Source organism: Mustela putorius, unplaced genomic scaffold, assembly GCF_011764305.1.
Source record: "Mustela putorius furo isolate JIRA1106 unplaced genomic scaffold, ASM1176430v1.1 tig00004035_pilon_pilon_pilon, whole genome shotgun sequence".
Taxonomy (NCBI): Eukaryota; Metazoa; Chordata; class Mammalia; order Carnivora; family Mustelidae; genus Mustela; species Mustela putorius.
In genome coordinates, this window is record NW_025422171.1 from 2,137,487 (window position 1) to 2,155,317 (window position 17,831).

Genomic DNA, 17,831 nt, shown 5'->3' on the forward strand with positions numbered 1-17,831 from the left:
TTTTCACCTGCATTTTCAAGGCTAATTTGCTTTTAACTTTTAAGGTAGAAAAGAATCATGGTAATTTTAAATATTCCACAAGCAATGACGGCATTTCATGGTATTTTTCTGGGAAGAATAGGTGAAAGGTTACACAGTGCCCCAATTGTCTTTTATCAGATAAAAAAAGTTTTGTTGTACTGGGTTGGAAATCCAAGGGTGCACAGATGTATGAGGTTGACTTGGGCAAACTTTTACACATAGGTAGTAAACTATAAAACTGTGTTATGTGCACTCATAGTGGAAGATCAACATACAGGCATACACAGGGCCTAACCTTAACCAGCTGTTAGGGTCTGAACTGTGTCCCCTGCAAATTCCTAAGTCGAAGCCCTGACCCCTAGTATCTCAGAATGTGACAGTCTTTGGTTAGTGCTCACTTCAGCAACACATATATTAAAATCGGAATGATACAGAGAAGATTAGCATGGCCCCTGCCCAAGGTTGACATGCAAATTCATGAATCGATCCATATTTTTTTAAAAGGGGGGGTTATTAGATTAAAACGAGTGCATTAAGATGGGTCTTAGTCTAATCTGACTGGTGTCCTTACAAGAAGGTATTAAGACACACAGGAGTGCCATGTGCAGAGGGACAACCATAGGAAGCAGCAGCAAGGAGGCACCGCTGCAAACGAAGGAGAGAGACCCAGCAGAAACAAACCCTGCAGATGCCTGGATCATGGGCTTCCAACATCCAGAACTCTGAGAAAATAAATTTCTGTTGTTTGAACCACTTGGGCTGGGGTATTTTGTTTTGGCAGCCCTAGCAAACTAATACACCAGGATTAGGAAAGGCATCCTGGAGAAAAGGGTGGCTCGGGTTAAGAGGACTGTAGAAAGTCCATTTTAGAAAACAAAACAAAACAAAAACGGGTGCTTGGGTGGCTCAGTCAGTTAAACACCTGCCTTCAGCTCAAGTCATGAACTCAGGATCAAGCCCCATGTTTGGCTCCCTGCTCAGTGAGGACCCTGCTACTCCCTCTTCCTCTGCCCTTACCCTTGCTCATGCTCTGTCTCTCTTTCTCTCTCTCAGATAAATAAATAAAATATTTAAAAAAAAAAAAAAAAGAAAAAGAAAAAGAAAAAAACAAAACAGCTGTGTAAAGGCCTAGAGGTGAGAGAGATCATGATACTTTCCAGTGTCTTGAAAGAAATGAAGTATAGCCTGGGGCATAATATGCAAGTCAGGAGGGCAAAAAAAAAAAAAAAAGGAGATGTCATGGACATTAGTCACTTCTGGCTGTCTAAGATCTAAACACCCTTCCCATTTTAGGAAAATCCCAAAATCAGAAGAAGGAAGCTCAGAGGGAGCAGATACCCTGTCTCTGAGCTCTCAGAACAAGATATACTGACCTAAAGCCAGTTAGCTCATGTTCCCATTGGGGACTCTGATTACAGATGGAGGAAAATGAAGGGCAGGATGGTTAGAAATGGTTCACAGTGCCTAGAATCCAATGTCCAGTGGTAAGGCAAAACGTGCCAGTAACAACAGAATATAGCTATGTGACATCAAGTGTCCAATGACAAGATGGCAGGAATCAAGTGGAGGGCAAGTATTAAGGTATCAAGATGACAGATGCCAGGGCACCTGGGTGGCTCAGTTGGTTAAGCATCTGCCTTTGGCTCAGGTCATGATCCCAGGGACCTGGTATGAAGCCCCACATCAGGCTCCCTGCTCAGCAGGGGGTTCTGCTTCTCCCTCTGCCTCTCCTCCCTGGCTTGTGCTCTCTCTCTTGCTCACTGTCCCTCTCTCAAATAAATAAAATCTCTAAAAAAAACAACAAAAAAAAAAGATGACAGATGACTACAGCAATAGACTAAGTAAGGTGACCTACTTGCCCTGGTTTGCCCAGGATTTTCCTGCTTTTGTAACTGAAAAACCCACATCCTGGGAACTCCCTCAGTCTTGAGCAAACTTAAGGGGTTGCTCTCTATAAGTCAGGCAGCTTGTTCCTCTGATCTGATTTTGTCTGTGCCTTACGTTCCTGGGTTTCTTTTGTTTTTCCAAGCCTTATTCCTTAGCCTCTCTAACAATTCTGTAAGTTACCTGATATCTTCCTAAAAAATTCCTTTTCTGCTTAAGCTAGAATGAATTGGTTTTTCTTGGCTGCAGCCAAGAATCCTGTGAAGGGACTGTGAAGGGCCTTATAAGTCATGTTACGAGTTTAGACTTCGTCCAGAAGTCAAGGCAGAGTGGGGAGAGAGGGCACCAGTAGGTTCTAAACAGGGAATACTGTGATCAGCTTTTCACCTAAGGATGATCACTTTGGCTACGGTGTGACAATAAATTGAACAAGAGCAATATAGAAGAGTAAAGAGGAAGCAGTGAGAAAAATTAGGAAGTTATGGTAACCAGACAGACCAGAAAGGATGGTTGTCCAGAAGCCCTAGGTATTAGGGAGATGGAGAGAAGAGGAATGACTGGAGAGAAATGTAGCAGGGTAGACAGAATAACTGATGACTGACAGACAACAGAGACCTTTAGCAGTATTGCAAGAGCATCAAGTCAATGCCAAAAACCAGACTGAACATATCCATCCTCAACCACCTTCCACTGAATAAATGTCCACGAGGCTGGTGCCCACTTGTTCTTGGGTGCCCACCACTGCTGATGACCTGCCACTCCCATCAACAGCTGGCCACGAAGAAAGGGAACACTCTACGTCTCTTCCAGTTTCAGCACAATTCTGTTAGGACTACCTAACCTAGTGCCCATCCCCTCCCAGAGAGCGTCCAGACTAAAGCCATTCCCTCCCACATCCCTGTTGTCCTTGATCACTACCCAGAGAGCAAGTCATTCGTGTCAGCAGCCACAACCTGGCCCAATACTTTCCCATGTCCACCGGAAATTTTGTCCAGTGTTGGTGGTATCCCCACATCTTCAAACTCTTTTCCCAGTATTCTCTCATCTCTCTGCTCTTTTATGGGGAAAACTGGCTGTCCTCCAAGGACAATGCTTCCCATGAAGCCCTCTTAGGTTACTCTCTCATTGCTCAGGGATCCCAGCGTCAGGAAGCAGGGTTAGGAGGTTCTCCTTGGCTTCCCCATATGACTTCCAGAGCACCAATTCCTCACCCTCTTGCAACCCTTCTGTGGCTGTGAATCTCAAGCCATCTGGTAAACCTTTATTCAACCTCTTCCGACTTTCTCCTTGCTTCCCCTCTCCACCTGACTCAGTATACTTTATTCCAGTGACCTCAACTCTGGACTCTGAATCCCAAATGGCTTCCTCCCGATCACACCCATCATCAAATCCTGGACCTTGTTACCATTTCAAAACTGCACTACTTCCATCATCACTCATTCAGAAAGCCTACTCTCCAATCTGTTGAAGTAACCCTACTGCAATTGTTCCTCCAACCTCATCAGCACTTCTAACCTGACTACTCTACTTTCCTCCTATTCATTAGCTCCCTTTAGTTCAGTTCCCCTTTAATTATATTAAATTTTATGTCTACTGTTAAAACTCATTTTTCCCCTCTGCCCTTTCTTTGCAATTGCCTAACAAATTCTAACCCTGGATGAATCCTACCATTGCCTTTTTTTTTAGTATATGTGCTGCCAAAGCGAGCACGACCATTGCCTTTTTTTATGTCTGTACTTAGTGAAGATCAGTGGACAAAATGGGACCATGAGAGTCCTCATCGTACAAGTGCCCTCCTTAATACTCATCACCCATTTATCCCACCCCCACCCACGTCCCCCCCTCAACCCTTCTCTATTGTTAAGAGTCTCTTATGTTTTTTTTTTCTTTTTCTTTTATTTCCCCCCTTTCTGTTCGTTCATCTGTTTTGTTTCTTAAATTCTACATATGAGAGGGGCCCCTGGGTGGCTCAGTGGGTTAAGCCTCTGCCTTCGGCTCAGGTCATGATTTCAGGGTCCTGGGATCAGGCCCCACATCAGGCTCCCCCTGTTCTGCAGGGAGCCTGCTTCCCCCTCTCTCTCTGCCTGCCTACTTGTTACCTCTCTCTCTGTCAAATAAATAAATAAAATCTTTTAAAAATTCTAAATATGAGGGGCGCCTGGGTGGCTCAGTGGGTTAAGCCGCTGCCTTCGGCTCAGGTCATGATCTCAGGGTCCTGGGATCGAGTCCCGCATCGGGCTCTCTGCTCAGCAGGGAGCCTGCTTCCTCCTCTCTCTCTCTCTCTCTGCCTGCCTCTCTGCCTACTTGTGATCTCTCTCTGTCAGATAAATAAATAAAATCTTTTAAAAAAAATTCTAAATATGAGTGAAATCATATGGTATTTGTCTTTCTCTGACTTATTTTGCTTAGCATAATACACTCTAGCTCCATCTATGTTGTTGCAAATGTCAAAACTTCATTCTTTCTGATGGCTGAGTAATATTCCATTATGTATATATACCCCATCTTCTTGATCTGTTTATCAGCCAATGGACATTTCTGCTCTTTCCATAGTTTGGCTATTGTTGATCAAAATCTTTAAATTATGAATTTCTGAGGCCAAGTTCTAAGCTCTCTTTTCTCAGACCTCCACACCTTCCTCTCCAATAACAACCTCATGCACTCCCAGGCTCCAACTCCATCAATTTTTGAGAGACTGTGAATTCCAAATGTATATCTCCAGATGGAATCTCTTCTCTGAGCTTTACATCTTTATATATGGTTGCCTACTCAAACATCTCTATTTGCACATCTTAAAGACATCTGAAACTCAACATGTTCATATTCAAAATGTAAAACTTCTTTTCTCTCAAATCTCCATATTAATTAGTAGTGCTAGATCATTTCCCCCATTGTTTGCACTAAATGTAAGATTCATGCTTTCTGCTTCTCATTCACCCCTGCCTCTATATGTAATTAATTACAAGCCCTGACAATTTATTCAATAAATAGTTGAGAGTCAACTATTTTCAGGCACTTCCCTAGGCACTAAGGTATAGTCTACAACAACAAAAAATAAAAACCTCTGCTTTCTGTGGAGTTTTTGAGAAATACAAGCTTTGTGACCCCAACATTTTGTCCAGCAATATGAGTGTATGTTCATGTTCAGTAAGTGATAGCTACATAACAATATTTTAAGTGAAGGAGATGATTGACCCCTCTCTGGTTAGGTCATACCATGCTTAAAGAGCAATCAAGTATAAAGGAACTTAAATTTGTTTCCAGTAAATTTTTTTTAAAGATTTTATTTATTTGACGGAGAGAGACAGAGAGATCACAAGTAAGCAGAGCATCAGGCAGAGAGAGAGGGGGAAGCAGTCTCCCTGCTGTGCAGAGAGCCTGATGTGGGGCTTGATCCCAGGACCCTGAGATCATGACCTGAGCCAAAGACAGAGGCTTAACCCACTGAGCCACCCAGGCTCAGTAATTTTTATTTCTTTTGAGAAAGCTAGAAATGTATAGAATTTTAGAGCTGTAGATAATTCTATAGAGTTATAGAGCTAGAAATTCATAGAAATTTAGGCCTGAAGACCTAAAATTATAACAAAATTGTCTAATATATTGAAGTGCAAGAACTTGAGAGAAGAGCTGTACGGTGCTCTCTAATTCAACAAATATGTAATAAACATATGCTTTCAGCCCGACATCATAGCTAGATACTGTCAAAAATTGTGTGAGTTTACCCTCTTTCCAATCTAACACAGTTTCATAAATGCTGCCAGAAAGTACCTGAACCAAAGGACTTTGTTCTTCAAAGCACAGCAAGCAGCCTGAGCTTCATATTCCTTTCAGTTCTCCTTACCTCCCCAAGTCCCATGATGGTAGGCCAGGTGGATGCTGCACATGCAACAGGTTTGTGTCACAGCTGAAGAACCCTGAACTTAGGAAACTTTAATCTTTTATAATGAACTGCAGGCCAAACTGGCTAGGCTTTGCTTCAGAGGGAGACGCTATCTTTTACATACTGGATAGCAACAAACCTGCCTTTTGTACGGTGCGAGACAGCTATGCCAATCATCCAAAGCTGTTCCCTATATTGGTCAGAGTTCTCCATGGAAAGAGGACCAAAATAATATATTTAATGAGATTTATTTTAAAGAATTGGCTCATGCAATTGTGGGACTTCCAAGTCCAAAATCTGCAAGGCAGGATAGCAGGCTGGAGACCTAGGGAAGGGTTGATGTGGCAGCTGGGGTCTGAAGGCAGCCTGGAGGCAGAATACTCTTTCCCTCCAGAGACATTGGTCTTTTCCCATAAGTCTTTTAACTGATTGGATGAGGCCCACCTACATGATGGAAGGTAATCAGCCGTATTCAAAGTCTACTGTTCTAATTGTTATCTGTGTCTTTAAAAATCCTCACAGCAACATCTGTAGTAGTGTTTGACAAAAAAAGTAGGTACTGTGGGCTAGTCCAGCTGACTCATTAAATTAACCACATTAGTCCAGAGATTCATAAAAAATTGTCCCTCTTTACTATGTGTCATTTTCCCCCTCAAGATAACTTTGTTAATATGATAATTAAAATATTACATTGACATACATATAATGTATTTTAAAAAACTGTCTCCCAACATGTACTTAATGTTTGAAATTCAGTAATTGCTGGTGTCTAGACCTCCCTTCCTGACTCCAATTAACCTTCAAAATCTAAAGCAAACCTTAATATTAAACATTAACCGTTAATATTAAACATTAAACAGAAATTATGCATTTCTCATTCATCCTGTGCATTTATTTTTAGTATGAACCTGGTTCTAGGTGCTTGGGACACAAAATTTCAGTTCCTGCCCTTTAAGACACTCACCAGACGAAAATACAACAAGAGCTTGGATAAGGTGTACACAGGGTGCCTGTGGGAACACCTAGACATGAGGAAGGAGGGAAGAAGCAGGCACAGCGGAGCAACTTCACAGGGTGACCCAAGGGGGCAGTGAGTGATGGCTACAAGAGATACTTAAGAATAAGCTAGTATCATCCCCGGGTAATCCTGACTGATTTCATCAAGATTTATAAACTGTTGGTTTTTTCCCCTTCGCGCTCTAAATAGAATCCGCTCACTGAGTACCCCCATCCTGCTCCCACCTTGCACGGGTCGCCCCGGCCTCCACTCGCCTCCAGCTCTGGGCCGGCCACGCCCCCGCCCGGCCTCACTCCTTTCCAGCCCCACCCCCACTTTCTCTCCACCCCGCCCGCCTCGCCTCGCCTCTCCCCCTTCTCCCCCGCCCCCGCTCTGGCGCGGAGGACTGTGGGAGCCGCTTCCTTGGATTCCGCGCGTGGCAACGACTTGGGCGCCGCGCTCTGGCCTACGCGTGCTCTTGGTAGATTTCTCGAGAAAAACGCGTCGTACCCCGCTAGACTCACGGTCGCTCTGCTCCCCCTCGCTGGGAGGTAGGAGAAGGGCCCGGGGGCAAGGAGCGCCTCTGGCCGGCGCGGGCGGGCCCGCGGCGGGTGGCGGGCCCGAGGCCGGGCACCTGGCGGCACGCCCCCGCGCGGGTCCCTGGCGCGCCGCTCGGGGCGGGGGTTTGATTTGCGGAGGGGCCCAGGCTGCCAGCGGCACTTCCTTCCTTCCCGCCTGCGGCTGGACGCGGCCTGCAGGCCCCACGTCTGTCACTCTCAAGCGCGGGCGTTGCTTCCCCGAGTTTGCGTTACTCCTCTAAGCAGCTTTGGGCGGTGCTGCTCTGCACCTGGCGGCGGTACCAAATCAGTCACCCTACAACCGGGAAATTCGAACCCAGATTAGACCTTTCCACCACCTCTGGAATTTTATAGGAGATACACTGAATATTCGTCTTTATTTTTGTGTGTTATTTAAAACTTTGAAAAAAATTGTAAAAGGTTTTATTTATTGTATATATAGAGATCACAAGTAGGCAAGCAGCAGGCAGAGAGGGAGGGGCGGGAAGCAGGCTCCCTGCTGAGCAGAAAGCCTGATGTGGGGCTCAATCCTAGGACCCTGAGACCATGATCTGAGCCACCCAGGCGCCCAGACTATTTGAAATTTTTTATAAAATGTTTAATACGTGAAATAGGAGAGGACACAAAAGAAGGCATAAGTCTGTACTTAGCCTCACAAGGATGAAACAAATTTCCAAAGACTTGAAGTATTGTTTTTCCAAGATTCTTTCTAGGGCTAAAATCCCACTTTTCCTTTTACCAAGTGGATTTTCTGCTTGTGACCTTTTGAGGAACTACAATAGACATCTTGGTGGTAGACTATCCAACTATCCCACTGACTAGAGGGAGTGTGTCATTCAAAAACAGACAGACTGGGGCACCTGGGTGGCTCAGTGAGTTAAAGTCTCTGCCTTCAGCTCGGGTCATGATCCCAGAGTCCTGGGATCGAGTCCCGCATGGGGCTCTCTGCTGGGCAGGGAGCCTGCTTCCTCCTCCTCCTCTCTCTCTCTCTCTCTCTGCTTGCCTCTCTGCCTACTTGTGATCGCTCTCTGTCAAATAAAAAAATAAAATCTTAAAAAAGAAAATAAACTTTTGCATTTTTAAAAAAGTTGTTACTGACATTTAATTTATGTTGAAGTAGTGTTATCCCCAGATTGCTTCAACGCTAATGATTTGTGAGAACTACTTTTGAACCCTTAGGGAATCCAGAGAACTGAAGTTGTAGTATTTGCTCTGCCACCTGTACTTCACCTTTCCTGGCCTCACTTTCCACATTTCTAAGATTAAATTGCTCAGTAGATGTCTGTGCAGAAGGCCCAGATGTAAGCTAATTACATTGGGGTTGCAACCCAGCGAGAAGGGTATTTCTCTAGTTCTAAAAGTTGCTTTTTTCACGATATGCAAGTAAGTTGAACTGACCGAAATGGCGAAATGGCGCTCATAATCAGAAAGTTCTCAAGGTGTGGTTCTCATATCAGCATCATCAACACCACTTGGGAACTTGTATCAGAAATGCACACTGTAAGGAATAGAGGGGATGGTGATGACTCCCACCCAGGACTTAATGAATCATAAACTCTGCTGGTGAGGGAGTAATAATCTGTATTTTAACAGGCCCTTAGATTTCCATGCATGCTAAACTTTGAGAACCACTGGTTTAATATTCTCTGAGCTAAAGCTTCTAAGTTAAAATATTTTCTCTTATACCAATGACTTTTATTTTTCAAATTTTTATTTCTTGAAGTATAATTGACATACACATTTCAGCTGTGCAACATAGTGTTTTGAAATTTATATACATCACAGAATGATCACCACAATAAATGTAGTTACCATCCGTCACCAAAGTTATTACCATATTATGGTCTCTATACTATAATGTACATTCTCATGACTTACTTATTTTATTACTAGGAGTTTGTATTCTTACTACTTTTAGTACTTTTGATGGTGTTTGGAATGAGCATTTCTATCTGATTGCCGTTTTCTCTCATAGTTTTCATCTCTAAAGAAAGATTAACTCAAAAGACCTAAGTATAAGAGCTAAAGCCATAAAGCTCTTAAAATAAAACAGATGTAAATCTTCTTGATCTGGGATTAGGCAGTGGGTTTTTGTTGTTGTTGTTGTTTGTTTGTTTTAGATGCAACACCAAAAGCATAAGCAACCAAGGAAAAAATGGAGAAGCTATACATGATCAAAATTCAAAGGACACTTCAAAGGGTACTATCAAGAAAATGAAAGGACAGCACATACAATGGGATAAAAATATTTGCAAATCGATCTGATAAGGTCTAGTATCCAGAATATATAAAAAATTTTTGTAAATCAGATAAGACAAATAACTCAATTTTTAAAAATGGGCAAAGCATCTGAGCAAAGTTTATCCAAAGAGATATGGTCAATAAGTGTACGAAAAGATGCAAAACATCATGTTTCCAAGGAAGTGCAAATCAAAACCACAAAGATACCATTATATACCCATTAGAATGGAAATAATCAAAAAGCAGCAATAACAAGTGTTGGCTAGGACATGGAGAAATTGGAACCTTTGTACATTGCTGGTGGAATGTAAAATGTGCAGCCCCTTTGGAGTCCAGCAGCTTCTCCAAGAATTAAACGTAGAGTTGCCACATGACCCAACAATGCCATTCCTAGGTATACACTCAATAGAATTGAAAATTTATGTCCACACTAAACTCACACAAATGTTTATAGCAGTATTATTCATAATAACTTTAAAGGGAAACAATGCAAATGTCAGTTAACTAATAAATAGATAAAATATTACTCAACCACAAAAAGGAATGAAGTACTGGTGTATGCTACAGCATAGACACACCTTGAAAACATTATACTAAGTGAAAGAAGCCAGGCATAAAAGACTACATATTTGATGATTCCATATGAAATATCCAGAATTGGCAAATCCATAGAGACAAAGTAGATTAGTGCCATAGGCTGAGTGGAGGGAGGAATGGCGAGTAGTTACTAAACAGAGAGTAGTTACCAAAAGGGTCCTAGATTTCTTTTGGAGTGATGAGAGTGTTCTGGAATTAGATAGTGGTGGTAAATGCAGAACGTTGTGAATATACTAAAAATCACCAAATTGTACACCTTTAAAGTAAATTTTGTGGTATGTGAATTATACAAAAAATTAATAATTTTATATTTCACATAACTTTTTTTTAAAGGTTACAAGTAGCCACATAGGTTTGGCATTATCCTGAGCAATAAGATAAAGCTGAAATTTTTGTCTGAATTTACTGGCACACTTAAAATTGTACAAGCTGTAAAGAAAATATGGAATTTAAGATAAAGTAGTTCAATACTACATTTCTTGGGTAACTGTCCTGCCCCCTCCCCCAAACTGTCTAAAATATTTCTCAGTTTGAATGATTACTTATCCAAAAATTCTTCCCAAATTCTCTAGTAATTGCAGCATTTACTAGAGTATATGTATACAGTAATTATATTTCCCCCCCACTTTTTCTTTTTAAAGATTTTATTTATTTATTGTACAGAGATCACAAGTAGGCAGAGAGCAGGCAGAGAGAGAGTGAGAGAGAGAGAGAGAGAGAGAGAGAGAGAGAGGAGGGGAAGCAGGCTCCCTGCTGAGCAGAGAGCTGATGCAGGGCTAGATCCCAGGACCCTGAGATCATGACCTGAGCTGAAGGCAGAGGCTTAACCCACTTAGCCACCCGGGTACCCCCCCACACACTTTTTATGTTACTTTTCTCTGACATCTGCTTTATTCTGTCTTGCATTTTTTCCTCAACATTTTATTACGGAAATTTTCAAATGTATAGTAAAGCTTAAAGAATTTTATAGGGAATGTCATACCTGCCCCATAGATTCTACAATTAACATTTTTCTATACTTGCTTTATCACAGACCTATGTATTTATCCATGTTATTTTTTAAAAAAATTTTAAAGATTTTATTTGTTTGACAGAGTGAGAGACAGTGAGAGAGGGAACACAAGCAGGGGAAATGGTAGAAGCAGGCTTCCTTCCCAGCAGGGAGCCCAGTATGAGGCTTGATCCCAGAATCCTAGGATCATGACCTGAGCCGAAGGCAGACAGTTAATGACTGAGCCACCCAGGCGCCCCTTTTTATGGGGCATCTTTTTTATGCACATCAAACTAAATTATAGATCTTAAGCTTTCCCTTAAATACTTAGGTAGGCATATTATAGTTTGATATTTATTTACAGTTTTTTTCTTTCAAGAAAAACTGTACAATGAAAAGAAAAATTTCAAGTATGCATCTGTTGAGTTTTTACAAGTATCTATACCAGTATAACCCAAACCGGTCAGGATATAGAATATTTGTCACCCTAGAAAATTATATAATCATGCACTTTTTCATTCAGTCTCTAATCTCAATGCCTAAAAATCAACCACTCTTCTGATTGTTTTCCACAATAGTTTTGCCTGTCCTAGAATTTTAAATCAACAAAACAACCCATAAGGTACAGTTTTGTGAGGCTTATTTCACTCAACATAATTCTTCCATATTATATGTCATTAGTGCACTATTTTTTTATTGCTGAGTAATACTTGGTTGCATAAATATGGTACATTGGCTTATCCATTCTGTTGATAGGCACCTGGTCCATTTCTAGTTTTTGGCATTTTTGTAGACCAATGTTTTTATTTCTCTCAGGTAAATACTTGGAGTGGAGTTGCTGAGTCATAAGAAATAAATGTTAATTTTATGAAACTGCCAGATTTTTTTCCCCCAAATTTGTACTATGGTACACCCTGATAACAATGTATGACTATTTAGATTACTCCATCTCTGTTGACCTTTTGTGTTTTTGGTTTTTTAAATTTAACCATTATGGTGGGTGTATAGTGGTTTCTGCATTGCTTTGTAATTAACATACCTTCTTCTGCATTTGATACTAAGCTCTTTGAAAATAAGGGCAACCAACTGTACTTCTCTCACGCTTGTCACTGTCTTTTTAATGTAAAAAGTGTGGGATAAATTTGAAATGGGAGCAATGAATGAATGTTTTGACACCTGGTTTTCAGAATTTGATATGAAAAAAATTTTGTCATAAAAATATGTAGCAGTAAATTTGACCAGGATGTTGTTAAGTAGTTATATTTTGTTTCAATTAAGATTTCATATAACAAGAACATATTTATACTGCCAGTTTTTCATAGGTACAAATGATGCAAAATGTACACCTGGCCCCAGAGACAGATGAAGATGATCTTTATTCTGGTTATAATGACTACAATCCAACCTATGATACTGAGGTAAAAAAAAAAAAACAAAAACCCTGAATATTTTATGTTTGTCTTTGTTAACCAGCTGGTTCATGAAAACTTCGGGTTTGAGTGTTCTGCTTTATTTTGCTTTAGATTAAATAAACTGGTTAAAAGCCTAGAAAAGTGCTGTTACTGAAGTCTGTACTAACTTCTACTAATAGTACTAATTTCAGCAAAAGGGAAAATCATGAGAAAGGCTATATAAACAAATTAGGATTAATTATATACTTGCGTTTTCCAGCACTAGCTATCTCAATGTGTAAGTAAAAAGATCTAAGTCGCTTGAGGCATCTAAAACCAGTTTTTTTTAATGCTGTAAGTGTGAAATGTCGTATAGTGATTTTTTCTTTTAATTAAATTATGATTATTTTATAGAAAACTTAGGAAATAGAAATAAGTGTAAAGAAAAATTAAAATTAAAGGAATGTTAACCATCCGGAAGTAAATGTTAACTAGCATATGCATATCTGACCAAACATTTCCTTATGTAAATTTATGTGTATCTGTATATTTTGGATAAAATGGTATCATTAATTATCCGTTTATATCCATCTATATCCACTTAAACTTTAGAAAAAGATGAAATTGTTAAGACAAATACTTGAATTTTTAAAAAATATTTGAGTATTTAACTTTATATCATTATGAGAGTTAGAGTTTCCAAACTGTAAAACAGAAGAAAACTTTTTTATAAAGTTACCTTGAATTAGCGTGTGAATAAAGTAAGGGTGAGGGATATGGTTGTTAATTTTTTTGCTAGTATATAATAATCAAATACTAGCATTTATAGGACTTTATATGAATTTAGGAAATCTTATTCTAGAGTTTTTTTAAATTGCTTTAGTAACTTTTTAATTGTTTTTTCCTCTGGAGAAAAAGTAGTCTGTGAATGTGAGTTCTGGAAAGAAAACAAGGAAAGAAAATAGAAACCATTCATTTAACTATATGAAATAAAAATCTAAGACATATAATCATTTGTAGATAATTTGAAAAACTTGAAAGTTTGGAGAGAAATGAAACAATATAAATCCTATCACCCAAATTAATTATAGATTGATATAATTAATCACTTGACATTTTGCTGTATTCAGTCTTTTAATATACACAGGTGTTTCCCTCCTTGTGTATAATGTAGATACGTAGATATGATTATGTGGACTCCTTTTTAAAAACTTACACTAAAACATAGGTGTTTTACTAAGTTTGCATAGATTTTGAAAATAACTGAGCCCTTCCCCTTTTCCCCAGTTTTAAAATTTGTATGTATAAAGAAATGTACATGCTCAGTGTTGAAAACAAAATTATCCATAATCCCATCACTCCAAAATAACTACTGTTAATATTTTCTTGCGTTGTCCTTCCTTCATGCATACATGTACAGTTTTCCTTTAGCATCTTTGGAATTGAACTAGCATTTACTTTTCTGTTTGCTTTCGGACATTCAACTACATCATAAACAGTAACTCATGATGCTAAGAATTTAAATACAGTTGACCCTTTAACAACATGGAGTTTAGGGACACTAATTTACCTTATTCCCCCCCCATGCAATCAAAAATCTACATACAACTTTTGACACCCCCAAAACATAACTACTAATAGCCCACTGTTGACCAGAGGCCTTACTGATAACATCATCAATTAACACATATTTTGTATGTTTTATATATCATATACTGTATCCTTACAGTAATATCTTTTTCTTAATTTTTTCAATATTTTTAGGCTGGATGGCTTGCAAGTTTTTTCAAATTGTCACAAGTCTCCAAAAATTTCCCAGTGTGTTTATTGGGGGAAAAATCCACGTATAATTAGACCCATGCAGTTCATACCTGTGTTGTTCAAGGTCAACTGTATAATTTTAATTGCTGCATTTTACTAAATATGTATAGATGATTAGAACTATTTTCAGATCACAGGATATTTATTTCCAGTTTTCTACTGTTCTAAATAACTATGCAGTGAACAATTTTATGCATAAATGATTTTCTATATTTTGAGCGAACATTTCCTTGGCTAGAGTCCCAGAAGTGGAATTAATAGATCATGAATATAACCACCTCTAAAGCACCAGAGAAACTTCCTAACTTCTCAGGTCATCACAGTGTGGTTTCATTGTTTAATTCAAAGAGAATATTCAGAATGCCAGACACAAAAATTAATTAAATAGTAAAATAAAAATGACGTTTGGTTTACTTACAGTTTTTGTATATCTTAATTAATTGGAATAATAACAAGCTCCATATGTAAATAAATTGAAACAGTTTCTAAGATGTTGAAGATTATGCAAATTACTAATAAAATCGCAAACAAAAATTACAAAAGTTGTGTTAGTTTGGTATTTGTAAGTTGAGAGTTTGTTGACAGTTTTTTAGTTTGTCGTTTAGTTAAAGTTCACCAAGTTCATTAATAAAATTTTACTTATCGTTTAGGAATATTGGAAGCTTCCTTTTCGTAAGGCATCTGCCAAAGTAGTATAAATAATTGTGCTGAAGGTTGCCTTTTGCTTTATACTTCATATGAAAATTGCCTGGTTTCCATGAGTAACTGAAAATTGTGTGCTTACTAATTTTCTGTAGTTGATATGGAAGTTATCAAGATTATCTAAGGTAAAAATTAAAAAATGCTTGGACATAATAAAATCACATTTAAAGTGCATCTTATTCTCTAACACTGAAAAGAAGAAAAATTTTAAAAATAGAAAAAATAAAGTGCATTTTATTAACATCCTAGTTATATAAACATTTTACTTTGCAGAGGTTTTAAAAGTTAAATGATAGTTATCTTTATAAATTTTTTTTTTTTATCAGAAGTACATTCTTTGGGAAGTAGACTGAAATAAATCAGAGGCAAGTCTGACAGTTGCCTATAACATCTGTATGAAGAGTTAGAGCCAGAGTTTGTGTTGGTGAAGGAGTAGGAAATAAAGGCTGGTTAGAAGGTTGGTGGTTGGCAAAACTGGGTGCTTTTGAGAGAGTTTAAAACATTTGTATCTTGATCTTGATCAATACTACTTTCCTCACCTTTCCTGATGAAGAATATGAGTACATGCAGGAATCAGCAAAGCATAATAACATTTTATTTCAACTGAGGCTTTGTCTCCAAATGGGACAGCAGGTTGGACCCTGTGGAGCCTTCTGTTTGCTCAGCTCCAGTCTGAATTCCAGAATTTACTTCAGCAAAATGAAATGTCCTAAGGCTTTTTCAGGATGGGGCTAGTAACCATGGTCCCCGAATATGGAAGAAGTGAAGGGAGGGAGAAAGGACAGAGAGAGGGAGAGAAAGAGATGGTTCTCTGCTCTTACTGCTCTAGCTCTTTGGAAGAAAGAAGAATAAAGGCCATATCCTTGTGTACTTGATATTTTATCCAAGCATAATGATACCACAAATTTAAATTGTGGCCAATAAGATAAGATACCCTAACAGTTGACTGACATTACCAGTATTCCTCTTCCTAGACAGGGAAGGAGCCTTGATATTAGGGAAGCTTGAGGGGGGAGCTTTGAGGATAAGAGTCCTTGAGCTGCTATCTGGGTACCAACAGATGGAGTGAGATGAATTACAGAGGATCATGAATACCAAACAAAAGACATTAAACTTATTTTCCTTAATTCTCACTTCATGTTGTTAAATTGTTGAATTTGCTTATTCGTTTTAGGAATTAGAGAATGACACAGCTTTTCAGCAAGCAGTGAGAACTAGTCATGGCAGAAGACCTCCAGTAAGTGAAATTTTTTTGTTGTTGTTGTGATAAAAAAAACACATAACATAAAATTTGCCATCTTAGCCACTTTTTATTTTATTTTATTTTAAAATTCCAGTTGTTAATAGTGTTATATTAGTTTCAGGTATAGCATACAGTGAACAAACAGTTACATATATCACCTTGTGCTTATCACATCAAGTGCCTCCCTTAATCCTCGTCACCTATTTCACACACCCTTCCCCCCCATAACCATCAGTTTATTCTCTATTGCTAAGAATCTGTTTCTTGATTTGTCTTTTTTTCCCCTTTGCTCGTTTGTTTTGTTTCATAAATTCCACATGTGAATGAAATCAAATGACATTTGTCTTTCTCTGTCTTATTCTCCTTAGCATTATGCTCCCTAGCTCCTTCCATTTCCTTGCAAATGGAAAGATTTCATTCCTTTATATGGATGAATAATTTTCCATTTTATATATATACCATCTCCTTATCCATTCATCAATCATTGGACACTTAGGCTGCTTCCATAATTTGGCTGTTGTAAATGATGCTATTTTAAACATAGGAGTGAACGAATCCCTTTGAATTAATGTTTTTATTTTCTTTGGGTAAATACTCAGTAGTGCAATTGCTGGATCATAGAGTAGTTCTATTACTAACTTTTTGACATACCTCCATACTGTTATCTACAGTGGTTGTACCAGTTTGTATTCCCACTAACAATGCAAGGATGTTTTTCTCCACATCCTCGCCAATACCTGTTGTTTCTTATGTTGTTGATTTTAGCCACTCTAACAGGTGTGAGGTGGTAGCTCACTGTAGTTTTGATTTGAATTTCCCAGGTGGTAAGTGATGATGATCACTTGAGTTTTATAAGTTATTTATGTATTTTGGATAGTAACTTTATTGGATAAGTCATTTACAAATATCTTCTCCCCTTCCATAGTTTGCCTTTATTTTTTTAGATTGCTTCCTTTGCTATGCAGAAAGCCTTTTATTTTGATATAGTCCCAGTAGTTTATTTTTGCTTTAATTTCCCTTGCCTCAGGAGACCTATTTAGAAAAAAGTTGCAATGGCCAATACCAGAGAAATTACTGCTTGTGCTTTTTTCAAGGATTTCTATGGTTTCAGATCTCACATTTAGGATTTTAATCCATTTTGAGTTTTTGTTTATGGTAAAAGAGAATGGTCCATTTTTATTCTTTTGCATGTGGCTGTCCAGTTTTCCCAGCACTACTTATTGAAGAGGCTGTCTTTTTTCCAATAGATATTTTCCTGCTTTTTTGAAGATTAATTGGCCATATAGTTGTGAGGTCATTTCTGGGTTTTCTGTTCTATTTCATTGATGTACTTGTCTATTTTTGTGCCAGGACCATACTCTTTTGCTTACTACAGCTCTGTAAAATAACCTGAAGTCTGGAATTGTGATGCCTTCAACTTGGCTTTTCTTTTCCAAGATTGCTGTCGCTATTTGGGGTCTTTTGGAACAATTTTGGAATTTCGGA

The 17,831-nt window shown here is 38.7% G+C and overlaps 1 protein-coding gene and 1 non-coding gene across 5 annotated transcripts in view; both read left to right on the forward strand.

Moving 5' to 3' along the window:
- Positions 1–411: 411 nt before the first annotated feature.
- LOC123389813 lies at positions 412–518 on the forward strand. Its single transcript, XR_006604463.1, has one exon. It is a non-coding gene; the product is annotated as a U6 spliceosomal RNA (small nuclear RNA).
- Positions 519–7,197: 6,679 nt separating this feature from the next.
- The window catches only part of IFT88 (intraflagellar transport 88), a 164,039-nt gene continuing 153,405 nt past the window's right edge, over positions 7,198–17,831 (forward strand). For 3 of the 4 annotated variants that reach the window (XM_045072388.1, XM_045072390.1, XM_045072391.1), the window contains exons 1-3: positions 7,198–7,333; positions 12,502–12,607; positions 16,278–16,340. In XM_045072388.1, coding sequence (XP_044928323.1) covers positions 12,518–12,607; positions 16,278–16,340 — 153 coding nt within the window. In that variant the 5' untranslated portion in view covers positions 7,198–7,333; positions 12,502–12,517. The remainder of the gene's footprint in view (positions 7,334–12,501; positions 12,608–16,277; positions 16,341–17,831) is intronic. The other variant, XM_045072389.1, reaches the window with a different exon arrangement.